This window comes from Paroedura picta, chromosome 2 (genome assembly GCF_049243985.1).
Source record: "Paroedura picta isolate Pp20150507F chromosome 2, Ppicta_v3.0, whole genome shotgun sequence".
NCBI classification, from domain to species: Eukaryota; Metazoa; Chordata; class Lepidosauria; order Squamata; family Gekkonidae; genus Paroedura; species Paroedura picta.
The window spans coordinates 167,479,088-167,501,431 of NC_135370.1; the positions used below are offsets into that span (position 1 = coordinate 167,479,088).

The 22,344-nt window shown below is 42.8% G+C and overlaps 1 protein-coding gene across 1 annotated transcript in view; it reads left to right on the plus strand.

Moving 5' to 3' along the window:
- WDR20 (WD repeat domain 20) overlaps nt 1–21,108 on the plus strand; it is a 59,806-nt gene extending 38,698 nt beyond the window's left edge. The window contains exons 3-4 of the mRNA XM_077323715.1: nt 1,270–2,547; nt 20,221–21,108. Coding sequence (XP_077179830.1) covers nt 1,270–2,547; nt 20,221–20,274 — 1,332 coding nt within the window. The 3' untranslated portion in view covers nt 20,275–21,108. The remainder of the gene's footprint in view (nt 1–1,269; nt 2,548–20,220) is intronic.
- The last annotated feature ends 1,236 nt before the right edge of the window (nt 21,109–22,344 follow it).

A 22,344-nucleotide genomic window follows, 5' to 3' on the forward strand; every position in this document is an offset into this window, starting at 1 on the left:
TTTGAAGCCATCAGATAAAGCTCCAAAAGAGGAACAATGTGTAGTTTTACAGCCAGCTTTCATAAACCAGTATCATTAGTTTCTTCCCCGTTTCAGAGCCGTGCTTGAATGGCTTGGATTAGCAAAATAATTACACAGTCATTAAGAACTAATGAACCCATAGATCTAACGGAACTGGTTCTTCCCGAGAGCCCAGCAGAAGTAATTGAATGCAGAATAAACAACTCCACATTCTTTTCTGTTGTCACTTGTCGCTGGCTGCCTTCATTTGTAGCCAAAGCAGTACATGGAGGAATGTGAAATACATTGAAATTGTCCCGGTACTAAATTGCTTTCCCCCCACCCTGGGCTCAGCATCACCAAGCCTAAGTTATACATTTCTGGGGATCACCATTGTTGCTGTTGCCATTGTTTGCTTTCTTCCCGTTTTCACTTCAGGGCAGTAGAACTAGAATTTTGAGAGTAAATCCCATTATTATCCTGGCTTGGAAATGCCGGAGTTTGTCTTGATCATAGATTCATAGAGTTGGGAGGGGCCTCCAGGGTCATCTAGTCCAACCCCCATTACAATGCAGGAACTCAGCTACCTGCCTACCTACAGGGATCCTAGTTCCATGCCCAAGTGATCCCCCCCCAAAAATATCCGGAATCCAGCCTGGCCTGTAGGAAATTAACCTACAATCTCACAGTGGTGATTAGCAATTCCCTGGGTATCCAAGGAAAGGCCACAAGAGACAAACACTGGCACATCCCATCCTGCCCACCCACTCACAATCTGCCTAAGTTCATAAGATCAGCATTTTTGTCAGCATCTGCTTTAAAACTTCCAAAGGAAGAGAACCCAACACCGCCCAAGGAAGCCTCTTCCACCGAGGAACCGCTCTGTCAGGAACTTCTTCCGGATGTTTAGCCGATCCCTCATATTAGGTTCCTTTTTTTCAAAGATAAATTCAAACAAGCGTCTTTCACTTTCTGGTTTTCTATATCTGTGCCAGGTTTTTATAGGTGACCCCCCTGCAATGTATTAAAGTTTCTGGAGTTTGATTTGTCTCTCCTCTTAAAATTATTTTCGGCTAAAAAGGCTGAGTGTTCCCACTTCTAACCATCACATACGATTGAAGTGCATCATAAACTTATTTCTTAATGCATGTTAGAACAGCTGCGTACCTCCAGCCCTACCGGCAGTGACTGATTGAATGCACCGTATGAAATGAGAAGTGAGAAACTGAGAGACTCTGATGTGTACCTTTGTTTTTTTCCCTTTTCCAGAGACTAATAGACAAGTCCAGAGTAACCTGTGTCAAATGGGTGCCAGGTTCCGAAGGCCTTTTCTTAGTAGCTCATTCCAGTGGCAATATGTACTTGTACAACGTGGAACACAACTGTGGTACCACGGCCCCACACTATCAGCCACTCAAACAAGGCGAAAGCTTTGCAGTCCACACTTGCAAGAGCAAATCGACGCGCAACCCTCTGCTCAAATGGACAGTAGGTGAGGGGGCCCTGAACGAATTTGCTTTTTCCCCAGATGGGAAGTTCTTGGCCTGCGTGAGCCAGGACGGCTTCCTCCGGGTGTTTAACTTTGATTCGGTGGAGTTGCACGGTACAATGAAAAGCTACTTCGGAGGATTGCTTTGCGCGTGTTGGAGTCCAGATGGAAAGTACATCGTCACCGGCGGCGAGGACGACTTGGTGACCGTCTGGTCTTTTGTGGACTGTCGAGTGATAGCTCGAGGCCACGGACACAAATCGTGGGTCAGCGTCGTGGCCTTTGATCCGTATACCACTAGCGTAGAGGAAAGCGATCCCATGGAATTTAGCGGCAGCGACGAGGATTTCCAAGACCTTCATTTTGGAAGAGATCGAGCCAACAGCACACAGTCAAGGCTATCGAAAAGGAACTCTACAGACAGTCGGCCAGTAAGCGTAACGTACAGGTTCGGTTCGGTAGGTCAGGACACACAGTTGTGTTTATGGGACCTGACAGAAGATATCCTCTTCCCTCACCAACCGCTCTCGAGAGCAAGGACACACACCAATGTCATGAACGCCACAAGCCCGCCTGCAGGAAGTGGCGGAGCTAACCCAGGAAGTAACGGAAACAGCATAACAAGCCCGGGAAACTCTGTGCCCCCACCTCTTCCACGATCCAATAGCCTTCCGCATTCGGCAGTCTCCAATTCCGGCAGCAAAAGCAGTGTCATGGACGGTGCCATCGCGTCGGGTGTTAGTAAGTTTGCAACCTTATCACTACATGACCGGAAGGAGAGACACCATGAAAAAGATCACAAGCGAAACCATAGCATGGGACATATATCCAGTAAGAGCAGTGACAAACTGAACCTAGTTACTAAAACCAAAACGGACCCGGCAAAAACTTTGGGGACGCCCCTCTGTCCCAGAATGGAAGACGTTCCTTTGTTAGAGCCTCTTATCTGTAAAAAGATAGCACATGAAAGACTGACTGTGTTAATTTTTCTTGAAGACTGTATAGTCACTGCTTGTCAGGAGGGATTTATTTGCACATGGGCAAGGCCTGGTAAAGTGGTAAGTTTTAATCCTTAATGCTGCATCAAAGAGGTAGAACTTGAATAGGTAGTTTCCCCCCCCTCCCCCCCTCAAAACATAAGTGAATGTTGAATATAAATTTCTTTCTGCTTAATGTAAAAAAGAAAAAAAAAAGGATTATTTCCTCAGAGCCATACTTTTGGATACTGCATGCCGTATTTCTGAACAATTTGAAGTGTCTGACCCTTGGCGAAAGTTCTTTCGAAATACTATTGCCTTCCAACCAGAGGTGCGTTGTGTATCCAAAGTGTCACTGATCGTCTCCCCTATATTTTCAAAGCTATTTTTGTACGACACGATGGAGACAAGTGGGAGAATCAGTTAATGAGGGTGGAACTTGCAAGGGCATTCGAGATTATAAAAGAGCTTGGGTTCTGCAGACCTACCTGTGGAAATCCTAAATGAAGGTTAGGTTCTCAGTTACTTTCTCGAAAGGTGATTATAGCACTGAGAATTCTTAGTTTCCTTTTCAGATATCCACTAGAGCAGGGATAGTCAACCTGTGGTCCTCCAGATGTTCATGGACTACAATTCCCAGGAGCCCCTGCCAGCAAATGCTGGCAGGGACTCATGGGAATTGTGGTCCATGAACATCTGGAGGACCACAGGTTGACTACCCCTGCTCTAGAGGAAAGCTTGCAATGGCTCCCTTTTAAAATTGGAACAAATAGGTCTTAAAATCTGCATTGTAATATTCCAGCTCTTACCACCCAAATCTCGTCCACGCATTTCTGTTCAAAAATATCACTTTTAAAACTGCCTTAGTTGAATGGTGTCACAGGTTTCTTTCTTTATGTCACTTTAGCTCTATGTTTAAAAAAACGATATTTTTTAACTTGCATGTTTTCGGGGGTGGGGGGGTTTGGCGCACAGGCTTAAACGTGGCTCTATTAACATTTTCATATTGAGCAAATCTGAAATTAGTATCTTAAGTTTTAGCACTTTATGAAAATACTGCTTTGTTTTCCCTTCAATTCACATTAGAAACTTGCCTTCTGCAGGCAAGATCCAACCCTCCCTCCCCCCCAAAAAACATTTGGGCTCCCTGTGAGTCATCTTTTCCACAGTGACCCTCTACCCATGCCTCCCAAATAGCCAGCCCCTGAAGGTTTTGGTGGTGGTCCACTGGAACATCAGACACAATAGGAGAGGCTACAGCTGAAAACTTACAAAGTCCAGGGAGCTCATGCAAGTGCTAAGTGGACCAATAAATAGTCAATAGGCAAGCCTGGAATAGAAGCGAAAACAGATAATGGTAGTCTTCTGGAATATTAGTGTTGGACACTATTTTTTGCTGAAGGTCAGCTATAAAGTACTTGAAAGTTGCCAGAGTTACTGGAATACACCGTTTTTGGGAAACCAATACACAAGATCTTCCAATGAAAGCGGAAGCTCATTATGATGACTTCCAAACGACTCTAAAAATAAGCTGAGTTCAGTATTTAAGTGGAATCCTACCGAAGATACTCTGGTCTCTCCTGTATGCCTTATCTCGCGTAGACTAAACAGCCAAATGTATCACATTCCTTTTTTCAGCTGGAAAAACTGTGCACATTTTTAAAAATAAAATGGCAAAACCTCATTAGTCCTGGTATGTTAAAACCATGGTCACCTTCATCCTTCAACTGAGGACTACTAGTTTTGAAGGGAATTTGGTCAAAAGAGGCTGGTTGTACTAGTGAAGACCGCCCTTCCACTTAGTCGTCATTTCAAAGTAAGATTGCTTGGGCTGCTTCCATTCAAGTATTTGAAAAGAGCTGCAAATTATGTTCCTTGACCACAACTTCCATGTAGTATCTGGCTCGACTTGGGGAACATGCTTCAAATATTTCAGGGATAGAGTATGCAGTACCAAAAGCTAGGATTTGTGTATTTTGGCCAATGCGGAAATCTTTAACGAAAGGTAAGTTTCATGCCGATGCTCTTCACTTGGTCTTTGAGAACTAATATCGCACACTGATGTAAATGCCATATTGTTTTAGGATGTGTTTACTTAGAATGGGTTTCAAATGATTTCTCCATTGTTGCAGTCAGTGAGCTCACTTAGCTGGCCTAAACTAGCAAATCAAGCGATATGTTTACAGGGCTCTGGCCGGGGAGGTATTTGTGCCAGAAAGGTGTTAATAAGCATCCTTTTTTTTGTTTTGTTTTTGTTTTATAGGAGAGCACTTACTAAACTTTATACCTATTTAATGAGTCTTCAGAACACTCATGGTAACATATTTCTTCCTCCTGGGTTTATACGCTGTATATTTTGGTCCTGCTGGTAGCTCAGTCCCAGAGCAAAGCTGTGTTCTTTTGGCAGTCCAAAGCTGCCACCTTCCGCTGCCATTTTTGTCCCCAAGACTCAAAAGTAAACCTTTTCCTTCCCATTGCTATGTTTTCCTGCTCAGATTTCTCCCACTCATTGCCGGGATATATCCATTGTCTAAACAGATCACAGCATCCCAGTCTAGACAGAGCGCTTGGTTGTTTGGAGAGCCTGAAACCTGACTTCTCCTGGACTTGCCTTTTCCAGTCTTTCCCTGCAGGTTGGCGTAGTCAGGATAGTAAAGGGAATGGGTGGAGTCTGAGCCACCACCTGCTTCTGCTGCCAGTTAAGAGACAGTCCCAGAGAGTGAGGGGAGAGGGTTTTTTTTTTTTTTTGGCTGCACCCCCCCCTCCCGTCCCACTGCAGCCCCCATGCTGTGCTCCCTTCTGTCCCTCAAGTTCTATTATCCTTAGGGGGACGGCATTTGGGAGGGTGCAGAGGGCTGCAGAGGAAGTGGGCTAGGTTCATTCTGAAAGTCGTCATGCCTTAGATTTAGGATTATAGTTCTTCGGAAGAAAAGGCTTCATCCCTTAGAATCACCTCTTCGATGGACTGCCATCTTGTATAGGTTAAGGAGTCTTCAAGTAGGACGATTTTACACTACAAGCTTGTTACCAGGATTTCCGGCTCCCTTCAGAGAGTCCAGATGGAAAGTATTAATGTAGGATATCACAGACTTGTGGGGAGACTTGGCAGGCACCAAAGCTTCCCAGTAATTACTCTCTCTTTACTGCTGGGGAAACTCAGACTTTTGGCCATGTCCTTCCAGTTACACTGTTAGCCTGGCAGAGACACAGGCATGGCTGCGTGTTTCTTACGCAGTGCTGTGATCAACAGTTCGGTTCTAGTCAAAGGCTATTGCCTTAAAGGACAGAACCTCCCCAGAATCACATGCAGTCTTAGGGGAATGCTCCACTTTATATCCTGAAAGCTTATGAAAAGAGTGCGCAGCTGAGAAAATAGCCCAGTGGAATGGCAGCATGTACACCCCGGCAGAGTAAATGTGTTACCAGTTTGTATAACAAAAAAAAAAAATGCACATGAGATTTAGAATATTTATTTGAACTATATTGTACAGGAGAATTTAGATTTAAATTATAGAACGTCCTTACGTTTTCCAATAAGCAGCAACTGTAGTTACAGCATCATGTTCTTTTTACAATGAGTTCTGTTTTTGCTAAAGCATTTAGCAGACATCTTTGTGCTTCTATATATGGGTGCCGGAAGAAGCTCCATTTACTACTAAATTCTACTTGTTGGGAAGGGGCGTTTTATTTTGTTCGAAGTGTAGAGTGCTGTTGCTGGGGAATATGACCCTATATCATTTGACATAAATTTGAATTCAGGGATTTTTTTTTGGAAGATCAGGATCAGTGTTTTGGTTTGGTGGGGGAAAGTGTGAAATATCTTGAGTCAGAAATAGATGGGAAACCGGAGCCCGTGGGTCCCTTGACGTTGCCATACACCCGCATTTTCAGGACTAAAGTAGCCTTATATACCAGTGTAAGAAGTTGGCCAGTTGACAACGAGTCAGTTCTGTAAATTCCAGAGAGAACGATTGCCTTATAATTTGGGTGTCCGGAACAGAAAGCATTCTGTTGGAAGATTTTTTTTTGGAGGGGGGGGGGTGAAAGACCTTGTTTTTAATTGCTTGATTTTTGGAACTCAGTTATGTACTTGAAAAGACTGTGTATGTCTGTCTCTTTCTCTCCCTCCCGTCATGTTAAAAGCTACTCCCCTTTGCATTTAGATTATCTGTTGGGCTGCTTGTGTTAAGAGAGCTCCTTTTACTGTCACATAACTTGTGTAAAGTTTTTAAAAGGCAAGATTTTTTCCCCCCTCTGCATTTATGAAATCTGTATACATGAATTTAAGATTGACACATTTAGGTGATACTGTACAAAAAAAAATTGTAATGATATAGTGAAAAGAAATCAACAGTAAAATTCATATGTATTTTCTTTATAAACGTCCATCTAATTTCTTGACATCTTGAATAAATTTCATAAGAGCCTTTCTAACATGACAAATTGTTAAACTTAAATTTGACTTGCAATAATAATGAAGCTTTAATAAGTATTGTTGGTATATTTATAATTTTAAAAAGAGAATCATGTCTGTTTTCATATTGCTTATTTTTTAGCGTTTTATGTCACTGTTTCAGCTTAAGAAACCCTTCCGAAATACTTGACACTGCAGAATAATTTACTGGGGTTGTCCTCTGTATACTGACGTTAAATAATAAAAAAAAGAAGAAGTGTGACTTGAACTGTAAAATGTAGATAACTGTTGCTAGTGCTCCTGATCGCCTGAAGCTAAAACGCTGACCTGTCACGAGCGGAGACCTCTTGTCCTATGCAGTTAGCACCTTCCCGAGCTAACGGCCACTGTGAAATCGCTGCCTTTGTAATTGTCTTTTTATAACTCTAAAAGATCCGTGTACAGCCTTGTGGGTATTTCATGCCTATTTCAGTGGTTGGGTTCTTTACTTCCGGTGTTGTTCTGTGTCCATTTGCGCTATCGTAAACAGTCAGTTTAAGCACACTGGATCGAAACTATGTGCAGTGGATCTGATGAACTGCTGCTGTTCTCACCTGGCATCATCAGACCAACCCTTGAGGCCAAAAACGGTTGTGTGAATCCATTAAAGAGTCATTGGAATGGAGAACAGCTGGTCTCTGGGTTCTACAGGAGCTCTTTCACTTAAGGGGTCTCTTCAGGCTCCTCCTTGTAGGGAGGACATTGGGAGAATTAATCATATGCGTAAGAGAGTGCGTAAGCAAACAATTCAGGAGTAGGCGTAAGCCTAGGTGAGAAGACACCCCCTCCCTCCAAATCCCCCCTTCCTCCATTTTAAGCTATTGTGAAATGTTGCAGACAGACTTTTGGGTTTCAGATACGAAAGGTAAGGGCTAGAACGGGCTCCCTTCAGGGCAGCACTGTTCAAAAGCCTGATTCTTTACCAGCTACTATTCACAAAATTATCTTCTAGCAGCTAGTTTCTTCCTCCTAACATTTCTGTCCTCCTTATAGTGGTGTTAAAATGCCCTCAGTCTGATCTTATAGTCTGTCTGCTTTATAACGGTTTTCAAAAGGCTTCCCTTCTAAAAGGATTGACTTTCAACAGGACCTTACTGTCTTTCTAATCTGTCACATCCTGGTTGTTTCCAGTCATTCTTCTGATTTCCCTTTTGAGTTGGTTGTATACAATTCCCCAAGAACAACATTATACCTATTTTCTTCTTCTGGGTTCAGTCTATGTCTTAAAGGGGTCCTGCATAAATACTAGAGCCTATGCTCAAAGTTCAGAGAGCTTCCTAAACTTTTGTGTTTCAGTTGTAAGAGCTCTATAAAAATTACTACAGTTATGTTTCTGGGTGTATCTCTTTCTTAAACCATTCCTTGGTGTGATACAGTACATGTAGAAATTTATTTACCTTGTACATGTAAAGAAACCACTGAAGTGAAATATGTGCTCTAACATCTGTACATGGGATTAGACTGCCTTATATTTAGCAATGACATGCGGAACATGTGGTTGGTTCTTCTGAATAAATTGTGATTCACAGCTAAAGTGTAGTTTCCCCAGTAACTACTAATTAATACTCATATCCTCATGGATGGAGATTCTGAAAGAAAGCTGTACCTGCTTAAATACAAGTGGGTAGCCATGTTGGTCTGAAGTAACAGCAGAAAGTTTGAGTCGAGTGGCACCTTTAAGACCAACGAAGTTTTATTCAAGGTATAAGCTTTCAAGTGCACGGACAATTCCTTGGATACAATGAATTGGGAATTACCAGTCTGTGTAATTCCCCCCGAATTAAAGCCAAACAAATGGTTACCTTATATGCTAAGATTGTAATTCCTTTTGGGACCCTGAATCTGTTAAACATCTTCATTATGTTGTATGCTAATTTATTACTCAGCTTGTCCCTATATGTATGGACTGCTCATTCCCATGTCAGGGGAGGTACAAGTACACATGAAAGTTTATACCTTGGATAAAGCTTGGTTGGTTTTGCAGGCTCCACTGGACTTCAGCATTATCAGCTGAAGACTTCTAGAAGAAGAAAGTTGTTGAAACAACAAACTAGGGGCCAAGCCCGTTGCATTCAGGAATACAACAGGTGCTAGATTGGGGTGGAAGAACTCTGTGGACGGCCTCTCCCTCCCCCCAGGACTTGGAAAGGCTGCAGGCAGCTGTTAGGGAACTCACTGGCAGGGGCAGCTGTCACACAGCAGGGATCTGCAGCCTCTGAGCCTTGGAGGGAAGTGGAAGGAGGAGGGAATGGTCAGGGGTGGGGGACAGAAGGCGATTGGCTGGCTGTTGGACAGACAGGCAAGCCGGTTGGAGGAGGAGGCACTTGGGTGGGACCACAGGCGCTGAGTGGCACTTAAGCCATGAGACTAGCTCCTCCCCAAGCCCTTACCAGAAATATTAAGTGGAACAGATAGGATTCAAGATAAAAATTCTCAAGAATATCTATAGAATGGGAGAGAATGAAAAAAAGAACAAAGAACAGACAAAGTACATTCATTACAATAAGTTTTTGAATTTTTAGCCAACCAGGACATAAACAGCTATTAAGATGACTAACTTACATTAAAATTAACATTAAAAAATCCTTGAAACCACAAATCATTGGATCATTTTGCTTTCTTTCATGCAATAAGTCTATAAAGGGGTTTCCAATTTATCATGCCCCCTTCAAGGATCGCTGCCTTGTTGTGGCAGGGGGGCTTGCGTAGTTCAGTGAAGCTATGAGCTATACCGTGCAGGGTCACCCAAGACGGACAGGTCATAGCTGAGAGCTCTGACAAAAGGTGATCCACTGGAGAAGGAAATGGCAAACCACTCCAGTATCTTTGCCATGAAAACTCTATGGACAGTTCCAATAGGCATAACGATATGACGCCGGAAGATGAGCCCCTCAGGTCGGAAGGTGTCCAATATGCTACTGGGGATGAGCAGACGGCTAGTACAAGTAGCGCCAGAATGAATGAAGCGACTGGGCCAAAGCCGAAAGGACGCTCAGTTGTGGAAGTAACTGGTGGCGAAAAGACAGTCCGATGCTGTAAAGATTTTTATTCCATAGGAACCTGGAACGTCAGATCCATGAATCAAGGCAAGCTGGACGTGGTCAAACAAGAAATGACAAGACTGAACATTGACATTTTAGGAATCAGTGAACTAAAATGGACAGGAATGGGTGAATTTAATTCAGATGACCATCAGGTATACTACTGTGGACAAGAATCTCGCAGAAGAAATGGAGTAGCCTTCATAATCAATAAGAGAGTAGGAAAAGCAGTCTTGGGATACAATCCCCAAAATGACAGAATGATCTCAGTTCGAATCCAAGGCAAACCATTCAACATCACAGTGATCCAGGTCTATGCCCCAACCACTGCTGCGGAAGAGGATGAAATTGATCAGTTCTATGAAGCCCTACAACACCTTCTAGAAGCAACGCCCAGAAATGATGTGCTTATCATCATGGGGGATTGGAATGCTAAAGTAGGAAGCCAAAAGATAACTGGGATAACAGGCAAGTTTGGCCTTGGAGTACAAAATGAAGCAGGGCACAGGCTGGTAGAATTTTGTCAAGAGAATACAATGGTCATAGCAAACACTCTTTTCCAACAACCCAAGAGACGACTCTACACATGGACATCACCAGACGGTCAACACAGAAATCAGATTGACTATGTGCTCTGCAGCCAAAGATGGAAAAGTTCTATCCAGTCAATAAAAACAAGACCAGGAGCTGATTGTGGTTCAGATCATGAGCTTCTTGTTGCAAAATTTAGGCTTAAATTGAAGAAAGTAGGGAAAAGCACTAGGCCACTCAGGTATGAACTAAATCATATCCCCGAAGAATACACAGTAGAGGTGACAAATAGATTTAAGGAATTAGATCTGATAGATAGAGTGCCTGAAGAACTATGGATGGAGGTTCGCAATATTGTACAAGAGGTAGCAACTAAAACCATCCCAAAGAAAAAGAAATGCAAGAAATCAAAATGGCTGTCTGAGGAAGCTTTACAAATAGCTAAGGAGAGAAGGGAAGTGAAAGGCAAGGGAGAAAGAGAAAGATACACCCAATTGAATGCAGAATTCCAGAGAAAAGCTAGAAGAGATAAGAATGCCTTCTTAAATGAACAGTGCAAACAAATAGAAGAAAACAATAGAATGGGGAGGACCAGAGATCTCTTCAAGAAAACTGGAGATATGAAGAGAACGTTTCATGCAAAATTGGGTATGATAAGGGACCAAAATGGTAGGGACCTCACAGAAGCAGAAGAGATTAAACAAAGGTGGCAAAATTATACAGAACAACTATACAAGAGCGAGCTTAACATCCCTGATAACCACAATGGGGTAGTTACTGACCTGGAGCCAGACATCCTGGAATGTGAAGTCAAATGTGCCTTAGGAAGTCTGAGCAACAATAAAGCTAGTGGTGGTGACAGCATTCCAGTTGAACTATTCAAAATCTTAAAGGACGATGCAGTAAAAGTGCTACACTCAATATGCCAGCAAATTTGGAAAACTCAACAATGGCCACATGATTGGAAAAGGTCAGTTTACATTCCAATCCCAAAGAAGGGCAATGCCAAAGAATGTTCAAACTACCGCACCATTGCACTAATTTCTCATGCTAGCAAAGTTATGCTCAAAATCCTACAAGCTAGGCTCCAGCAATATGTGGACCGAGAACTTCCAGAAGTACAGGCAGGATTTCGAAGAGGCAGAGGAACTAGAGATCAAATTGCCAACATACGCTGGATCATGGAGAAAGCTAGGGAGTACCAGAAGAACGTATACTTCTGCTTCATTGACTATGCTAAAGCCTTTGATTGTGTGGAGCACAACAAATTGTGGCAAGTTCTTAAAGAGATGGGAATGCCAGAGCATCTTATTTGTCTCTTGAGAAATTTATATGCAGGTCAAGAAGCAACAGTGAGAACTGAACATGGAATCACTGACTGGTTCAAAATTGAGAAAGGAGTTCGGCAAGGCTGTATATTGTCGCCTTGCCTATTTAACTTGTATGCAGAGCACATCATGAGAAAGGCGGGATTAGAGGAGTCACAAATTGGGATCAAGATTGCAGGGAGAAATATCAACAACCTCAGATATGCAGATGATACCACTCTAATGGCAGAAAGTGAAGAGGAACTAAAGAGCCTGTTGATGCGGGTGAAGGAGGAGAGTGCAAAAGTTGGCTTGAAACTCAACATCAAGAAAACAAAGATCATGGCATCCGGCCCTCTCAATTCCTGGCAAATAGATGGGGAAGAAATGGAGATAGTGACAGATTTTATTTTCCTGGGCTCCAAGATCACTGCAGATGGGGACTGCAGCAAAGAAATTAAAAGACGCTTGCTCCTGGGGAGGAAAGCTATGGCAAATCTAGACAGCATCCTAAAAAGCAGAGACATCACCTTGCCAACAAAAGTGCGTTTAGTCAAGGCTATGGTATTCCCAGTTGCAATGTATGGCTGCGAAAGTTGGACCATAAGGAAGGCCGAGCGTCAAAGAATTGAGGCTTTTGAACTCTGGTGCTGGAGAAGACTCTTGCGAGTCCCTTGGACTGCAAGGCGAACAAACCGGTCAGTCCTAGAGGAGATCAGCCCTGACTGCTCTTTAGAAGGCCAGATCCTGAAGATGAAACTCAAATACTTTGGCCACCTCATGAGAAGGAAGGACTCCCTGGAGAAGAGCCTAATGCTGGGAGCGATTGAGGGCAAAAGAAGAAGGGGACGACAGAGAATGAGGTGGCTGGATGGAGTCACTGAAGCAGTAGGTGCAAGCTTAAATGGACTCCGGGGAATGGTAGAGGACAGGAAGGCCTGGAGGATCATTGTCCATGGGGTCGCGATGGGTCGGACACGACTTCGCACATAACAACAACAACAAATTTATCATAAAGGAAGCTATCTTGCATGCTTTGTGTACGAGGACAAGAATGCATCTAGGGTAATAAGAATTGGTTCTTGTTTGCTGCTTTTCTCTACTAGGAGTCCCAAAGCAACTTCCAATTGCCTTCCCTTTTGTCTCCCCACAACAGACACCCTGTGAGGGAGGTGGGGCTGAGAGAGCCCTAATATTACTGCTCAGTCAGAACAGCTTTGGGGAAGAAATTGATTCATTCCTGGAAGAAGCAGACTAGCCTTAGCAGATATAGGATCAGGAACTGATATATGAGAGAAGTATTTCAGCATACCCCCCCCCCTTCGTCTGTAAACTGTAAAGGAAGGGCATATGGTGATTTCAGGGTGGTTCGTTGGGCATAGAAGTAGAAAGCGGGGGAAATAATTCACTTAAATCTAATAGTAGCTTCAGCTTAAATTGCAGGATTCTCTGGCAGGTAGGTGTCATGAGCCAGGGCTTTAGACTACCCAGGTGTAGCATACTGTCTGTTCTAGTCCTAGCCTTATTTGACAGCTCAGCTGGTATCCTCTGATGGTAAATGGGAAAGCTAAATCCAGGGGTGTTTTTTTTTCTGAGCATCAAGTATGCGAGGCACTCAAACTAATGTGCTTGTCATGTGGCAGACTTGATGTTTGTGCCGATACTTCTGTGTTGTTTTTCATGTACACACTGATACTGGATCACCAATGTCCTCATTTGAGATGCACAATCAGAATTTCTATGATTTGCCATTCCTCTTCGGAGTCCCTTTCTTTAGGCTTCCTGGTTCTCCTGCTCTGTAAATTGAACTTTCTGCCTTCAGGCTCTCTGTGCAGCTCTTGAACTCCATCTCAGCTTCAGCAGAATTAAATGGGGTGAATAAACGTGGTTTGCACAGGCACGTCACAAAGTTGATGGGTATCTCAGATTGTTTGACATTAAAGCCTATTTAACCACCGGTTTAAACCGAGCTGCATCTAAACTGTAGTTGAATTTGGATCAATCTTCAGTTCTTAAAATTGAGGGGTTGCATGCATTGTGTAAGTAAAATTAAGAGAGGCTGCTGTGCTTTTATTTACTCGAGGAATTCTTGTTCTGCCACTCAAGGGGGTTGCATGATTAGTCCCAATCAATAACCTGAACAATTGTAATAGTATCACATTCCAACTATCTATTGGGAAAGCTGTAAACCAGGGGTAGTCAAACTGCGGCCCTCCAGAAGTCCATGGACTACAATTCCCAGGAGCTCCTGCCAGCATTCGCTGGCAGGGGCTCATGGGAATTGTAGCCATGGACATCTGGAGGGCCGCAGTTTGACTACCCCTACTGTAAACTATAGTTGTCCTGGATCTAGTAATAAGATCCCTGGTAAACACTCTGGATTTCACCTTGAGCCTGCAGGCGACTCCCATAGACACTAGATTAATTTGGGTGGGTGTTGTAAAAGTACACTTCCCCCACAGAAAAGCCCCTTCTCACCACAGGATTGACAAAGAGAGTGTTGACTCTTGAAAGTTCATACCCCCAGATTTTGTTTGTCATAAGATGCTACAGAACTCAAACCCAGCTGTTCAGAAGCAGTCTGGAATGCAGGGAAGCTCTTCTGATACCACTCTGTAGTATGTTCTCTGTGGCTCATCTTAGCTCTGGTTGGTATGGACTGACCAGAGGGAGGTTTCCAGATAATATTCGAAAGTAGTTCCACAGTACAGTAATTAAACCTGGATCTAAGTAGAGTACGAGTGAGTGGCATTTGGGCTTCTCTCCAAGAAGGACGACAACTTAAGCTGTATGCGGCAACTACATATTGTCCGACACATCAAGATGTGTTTACACTTTGTGGTGATTTATTGCTTTGAATTTGGCCCTAAAGACTTGTGCTGGGTTTATTAGAATCAAACAAAATTGTCTTCAAAGTAATATCTCGGGTCTAAAAGAGGGTTTTAGGTGCATCTGAGCAGTTGGGAATGCTTAGTGGAATTGTATTTCCCCACCTTTCAGTTATAGAACCAGGGACTGGGTGTAGAGTTATGCAAGTATTTGGATACCCTGTTGAGAGAAAGGAACAAGAATGACACTTCTTGCTAGCAAGAATGACTCATTTAGATTTAGTCAGGTGGGGAGATATGTTGGTCTGAAGCAGTGGAACAAAGTTTGAGTCTGGCGGTAATTTTAAGACCAACAATTTCTTATATAAGTTTTTGTGTGCAGCATACTTGTTCAGATATAGTGAATTGGAAGTTACCAGTCCATGCCTATAGGTAGAGGGTGAGCAGTGAATAAGCATACAACAAAATGAAGATATTTAACAGGTTAACTGGCGTAACAAGCTTAGTTTATATACCTACCATTTGTTTGGATTTAATTTCGGGGATATAAACATGTCAGAATTGAAATTGAATGGGCAGATGTATCCGTAATTTTGGAATGCAGAGACTAATTAACTGAGACCCTGCCATTGTGCTATATCCATCTCGTCGCAAGCATGGAGGTGACCTTGCAGCACCTTCTTTATTGAAGTGGGGTGATTGTGAACTTCAGGAACAGACTAGAAAGGGAAATGTTTGAGTTGCAAGTTATCACAACACTCAGAATAATGGAACTCCAGGACTTAACAGGGATATTGGTTTCTTATCTCGCTGTATATGCTAACCTCGTTCAGCCTTTTCATCTGTATTCTCGCCAATCTTACAGAAAAGCAGTATATTTGGAATGGTAGATTGGATTATATTTTCTCTGATCTGGGGACAGGGGAGATTATACAGCCGATCACCCCATTTCAAAGAAGATGCTGTAAGGTATTCTCCATGCTTTAGAGCAGGGGTAGTCAACCTGTGGTCCTCCATATGTCCATGGACTTCAATTCCCATGAGCAAACGCTGGCAGGGGCTCACGGGAATTGTAGTCCATGGACATTTGGAGGACCACAGTTTGACTACCCCTGCTTTAGAGGAGATGAATGGAGCATAACGGCATGGTCTCAGCATTTCACAATTAAGGATGCACCTAGCCATTAATCTTCTATCTTATTTAATCATTTATAGTTGGATTTATATCCTGCCACTTCTCTAAGGACTCATGGCGGCTTACAATAAAAACATTGATTAATACAATAAACCCCCTCTGAATTAAAATAAACATGTTTATTTCTTTTATTATGTCCCTCCACCCAATGAAGCCCAAACAAATAAACTAAGCTTGTTGTTTCTGTTTGGTCCTTGAATGTTAATTTTGTTGTATGCTAGTTTACTGTACACCCGCTATATGTATGGACAAGTAACTTCCATTTCATTGTATCTGGAGTGTGCACACAAAAGCATGCACACAAAAGCTTATATATCTTGAATAAAATGTTGTTGTTCTTAAAGGTGCCACTAGACAAAAACTTTGTTCATTTAGATGTGTACTTTTCCCCATCCCAAATATTTGGGATGGATATCAAGAACAAAACAATTCAATTTGGAAACTGGGCAAATCTTAACTGATTCCAAATCAAGCCTGTGCATCAAATAAATCAGGGATATTTTGGTTTTGAGAGTGTAAGTTTTATTTTAATATGTTCTGTTGCTTTTAAAAATGTCGTTACCTGCCCTGAGCTCTGGGGGAATGGTGGGCTAAAAATAAAAACTTATTATGATTGGCTAAGGCTCAGTGGGAGCTATATTCCTGAATTTATATAAATAATTATTGAAAAACACTGAGGACAGGCACAGCTATGGCCTAGGTGTGGCCTTCTGCAACAGTGGTAGAAGACCACTTTATCTGTCTATCCATCATAGGCCTTAGAGGCAGATCACCTGATGGGCCAACTTGGCCTAAGGCAGGTACTGTTGACCATACAAACACAGAGTCTACTGTAGAATCTAATACCCAGCAACTAAGACAGTACGTTTGAGAAGTACAACTTCACTTTAAGGAAAGATCGTGGCTTTTCATTCTCAACACAGAGGCTTCAACAAGCACGAACAGCGTCTCGTGAGGTCTTGGAAAATATATGAATAGTTCAAGAAGAGTGTCTAACTATAAATACACATTGACGCGGTCTGAGCTGACCATAGCCGACCAGGAGGGAGATCTTGGAGTCATGGGAGGCAACTCACTGGAAACATTTGACTCGATGCGTGGCCGCAATAAGAAAGGCAAATATTAGGGTGGAGATTATTAGGAAGGGAACTGAAAACACATCAGCCAGTATCATGATGCCCTTGTGTAAATCTACTAGCAGTGAAGCCTGTTGTATGGGAAAGGACAATGGTGTCTAGACCAGGGGTAGTCAACCTGTGGCCCTCCAGATGTCCATGGACTACAATTCCCATGAGCCCCTGCCAGCATTTGCACTGTCTGGGGCAGTGAGGCTCTGTATACTTGAATCTCTGACTCCACTGATGACACCTGGGTTTTGGCCCCTGTGTGACACAGAATGTTGGACTGGACGTGCCATTGCCCGCCTCTTATGTTGAACTGGACGTACCATCTAAAAATAAATAAATAAATAAATTATGCTGAACTGGATGTTGAACTGGACGTGCCATTGCCCGCCTCTTATGTTCTATGTTGACTCGTTCCATGTATCCCCTATGATGTTGTATGTAAACCGCCCTGAGCCATATGGAAGGGCGGTATAGAAATCAAATAATTAATGTTCTCAGAGTCGCCAGTCAGGATTAGTGCTGCCTTGCCCTTCCGTAGGACTGACAAAGAAGGATGGAAGAGGGGAGTTCCTTGGTGGGGCAAACTTACAATAACGGCTATAATGTTGCACAAATCAAGGAAAAGGGCACATTTGTATTACACTGGTGAAAGAATTTAGCTTTTCCTGGAGCAGAGTTTTGACTGTCTAAGAACTGAAAGAATATTACCCTTTTAGGGCCAATGTTCTAGTGGTGAGTCAAAACACGGTGGGGGTGGGGTGAGTTGTCACTATTTTCTTGCACCCCATGAAATCAATTTTTCTGACGGTATTTTGCTCCAAAGGGCAAACCTATATCCACATGGAGGTTAGGTGCCAGGAGTGGAACAAGGGCAAGAGCGTCTCCATGGTCTCTCAAGACAACTCATCTACCGTTCCCTCACATTGGGATTGCACACCTAAATACCTGCCATTGAAATGTAGCACAGCATAGTTGCATTGCAATGTGACAGCATTGGCCTAGACATGCATGCTATGGGGATGCTGAACCTCTACACACTCCAAACTCAGGCTGCCACTAGGCACAAAGCAACACCACCATGAAGGAAGAGGAATGTGAATTTTTATAAACATCTTTTACATCCAGAAGTTCAGTTAAGGCAGGGTTGGAAGACCAGGGATTAGATCCTGCCACTAACTTCTTCATCCCTCTTCCTGCAGCAGACCTTTAAGTAACCTGTTCCCCAGGAGTAGTACGGGGGGCATTTTAGATGCTGGAGAGGCCAGGTGGAGAGGTTGCATTTGATCAGTGGAGCTTTGGGGTGGGATCTAAACAAGGCTTTTTTAGCTGGACCTTTGGTCTGACAGTGAGACTGTTTTTATGAAGCGTTGTTCCAGGCTCATGTTGACAGAACATTTTTATTACAATGGACTGTCCATTGGCATCAACAATTCTGCCTGTGATATTTGTGTTGGGGGCAGGGAATCACTCCAAGAGGATGGTGGTATGGTCTGTATTAGCTTTGCACATAGTTCAGAGGTCTGACATTGCTCTCCTTCACTACCTTCCCCCTTCGTTCTTCTTAACATACATTATTCCGATCGGACGCTTTAAGTCTCCTTTTGCCATTTCAGTTCAAGGGTCTGTTGTGCACCTCTGGAAATATGGACTCCCTCAACCTTAGAATAAAAGATGTTAAGGGATGAAAATGTTGGAGAAGCTATGGATTTCCTCCAGCCTGGAGGTTCCTAGTTTTCAAGAGCTGGGAGTATTTATCTCATTTTGTGAGTATTTGGGTCAGAGCCAGAAAGAGCTCCTGTAGACTCTGAGGAACTAGCTAATTCTACATTCCAATTGCACTTGGATCTTGAGCTGGACCAACTCAAATGGCAAAAAACGAGGTAAGGGAAAAAAAGGTGGCAAAACCAGATATTGGGAAGGGACTTTATTTTTAAAAAATGGAACACCGTATTTGCAATGTCTTGCCAGTTTAGGCGTAAATTTACTTTGTCATTCCATTATCATGTGTTTAGTAGATACAGGGTGAGGGAAGGCCAGTCTCTTCAAGCACTTTAAAAGCTTAGCATGCCAGCTTTGACTGTTACTTAGTTCCTGATTAGTGCTATCTGTGCTTTACCGTGCAGGACCAGCCTCAAGATTTGTAGTATCTATCTCCCTTCTCATTTTTTTTGAGCCTGTAGGCCAGGGGTAGTCAAACTGCGGCCCTCCAGATGTCCATGGACTACAATTCCCAGGAGCCCCCTGCCAGCATTCGCTGGCAGGGGGCTCCTGGGAATTGTAGTCCATGGACATCTGGAGGGCCGCAGTTTGACTACCCCTGCTGTTGGCTATAAATACATTGGCATAACACTGTAGGGGCTTAGTTGCAGGCAACCCCCTTCTTCCTTGCAGAGGGCCTTCCTTCCACAGAAGGATGATCCATGTAGCATCTCAACAGACAACAGGGACTTTAGATATGTTGGGTAGGATGTCCGATAGCCAGCTGGCCAATTGCAAGAACAGGGTGGGATCTTCTCCAGCCAGTAGTTCTTGGCCTAGGGAAGAGAGTCCAGCACCTCACAACTTGCCTCTGCGAAGAGATCCTATGGCCACAAGGCCGAGGTCTGCCATTTCAAGCATCAGGCTGGAGCTTGCCCACTTATGAATGACCATTCCAGCATGAGATTGCTCATGCCATCAGTCTACACTCTCTGGGCTGAAAGGCATACTTGCCAAGGATGCCCATAATCTACAAGGGAGAGTGACAAGGATCAGTTGCCTTCTCTTCTTTCCCCCCAGGAATCTTAGGTGAAAAACACATCTCACAGCTCACCTAGTTTCCCCCTAATGCTTCAATATCATGGCTTTTTAGGAAGCAAAACAAGCTGAGATCTAATTTTAATGTTTCCATTGTGTTCTCAAATCCCACAAAAACAACCAAGAGCCCCGTGGCACTTAGGAGGCTTACTACTGTATTCCAACAAAGTTCTGCGGAGTAGAGCCAGTTTTCCAGATACGAGGCTGTGAAAGCTTCTACCATCATAGTGTGGTTAATCTTGAGTACTCCTAGATGGAGACTCTTTAAAACACACACCCTGCCCCAGTTTTTTGGGTGACGCCATCAGTGGAAAACAAGCAAGCTACCAAGTTAAAAAAAAAGGTGAAATTCACAAGCACCTCCAAGCAGACGTCCAAGGGTATGCAAAACCACTGTGCAGTGAATCTAGAACGTGTTCAGAAAACTCAAATGTTGGGTTCTCTTGCTGGATTAATGTAAGTTGCTTTGTTTGCAGGGTTTATTGCCATCCCAAAACCAAGCCAATTCTCCAAGTGGAACAGTAGTATAGCCACTACTCTCCTGCTAGCAAATCTATGAACACAGAACAAGAAGTAATAGCAGTGGAACCAGAAGCGGCTGTTCAGCCAGAGAAACCCACAAATTCTGGACAGGCAGAGTGTAAACCTGAAGTTATGTGAATCACATAGTGTTTTACACTAAAAAAAAATGTAATGCGTTATTTTTACATCTAATTTTTCTAGTCTGCACACCGAAAGAAGAATTTTGCTTTAAAAATGGTTCTTTTGGTGGTTGCGATTAAATAGTGAAACTTTCCCAGTTTCTTTATACTTTTCAAGTTCAGTGTAATTTAACCTATATAGATCGATCTGTCTATATAGAAGAAGATATATAGTGTAAAATAAAACGTTTCTTAAATCAAAAGTGAATTTAATGGGTAGTACTTCACGGTTATTTGGTTTTTTGCACTGATTTTTTTTTTTTTTAACCAGAGATGGAAAGCCTGGGATACTGTCATGGGAAATGAAAGTAATTTTCTGGCTTAATAATTGTAATTCAGGAGAATGGATGCTGCAATCATCGGGTTTTTCCTAAAAATAAATAACTGTTTGCACTTAAATAGCTTAATGCTAGTAGAGAATTACTTCTAAATGGGTGCTTCGGACACCGTGTAAAGCTATGTTACGGAGAAAAGAGATCCTTTGTATCTATTAAAGCATTTTATTTTAATAATGTTTTCAAATGCAATCTGTATTATATGTGTAAATAAAGTAATTCAGTGATTGGGGAGAAATTGGTCATTACACTAGTAATTTTCATATAAGAAAGTAATGTTTCTAATTCAGAAAATCCATATTAAACTATCTTGAATATGCAGTTTTGTTTACATTCCATTTTAAATTAAATCAATTTTGATGTAATTTTTTTTTTAATTGCATGTTTTCGATATGTGGTCTAGTCTTTGTAGAATAGTCACTTGAAAAGTACACCACTTGGGTTTACTAGCTATTTAATTGGACTTAACATTAATTTAGAATTAATTAATTGAGAATTGAGGCTTTTGAACTCTGGTGCTGGAGAAGACTCTTGCGAGTCCCTTGGACTGCAAGGCGAACAAACCGGTCAGTCCTAGAGGAGATCAGCCCTGACTGCTCTTTAGAAGGCCAGATCCTGAAGATGAAACTCAAAGACTTTGGCCACCTCATGTGAAGGAAGGACTCCCTGGAGAAGAGCCTAATGCTGGGAGCGATCGAGGGCAAAAGAAGAAGGGGACGACGGAGAATGAGGTGGCTGGATGGAGTCACTGAAGCAGTCGGTGCAAACTTAAATGGACTCTGGGTAATGGTAGAGGACAGGAAGGCCTGGAGGATCATTGTCCATGGGGTCGCGATGGGTCGGACACGACTTCGCACATAACAACAACAAACCATTAAGAATCTTTCTTCCCTTCCACTTTACTCTCCTCTGAACACACTTTTCAGAACTGTGTATCATTTTTTAATAAGCCTAAATTTTTTAAAAATTAGTGGCTATTAACCTAAGGCATGCTGTTTGTTTTCATACAACAGTAATGTAGTTTTAACACCTCATGTTTCAAACTCTTATCCTAAAACTAAATAATGCAACACTCTAGGGTAGCCTTTCTCAACTTGAGAAACCCTGAAACGCTCTTCAGGCTTCAAGAAACTCCAGAAGCGGCACGATTTATGAAGACTACAGTTGGGAAGCAGAGCTGTGGACACGCCCATCTGGGCCCCCTCCCCTTCCCGCCCCCTCCAGACCCATCATTGCCCATTTTGGGAGGGGTGGGTCAACATGACCATATACAGTCAAATCGCCCCATAAACGTTTAACAACTTTAAAACATATATTAAAAATGAATTCACTCCCACCCATTCGGGAAACCCTTCCAAGGATGTCAAGAAACCCCAGGGTTTGACAAAACCCTGGTTGAGAAAGCCTGCTCTAGAGTAATAGGACTCAGTACATGACTTAAGCTTTGTAAAAGGATAAAAAGGTACCTTGTACTGAAGGAAGGTATAAGAATTTCCATGGTCTAAATTGCGGGTCTAAATTCTTTTTGTGTGGCTAGCATACACCCTGGAAGCGTATTTATGAA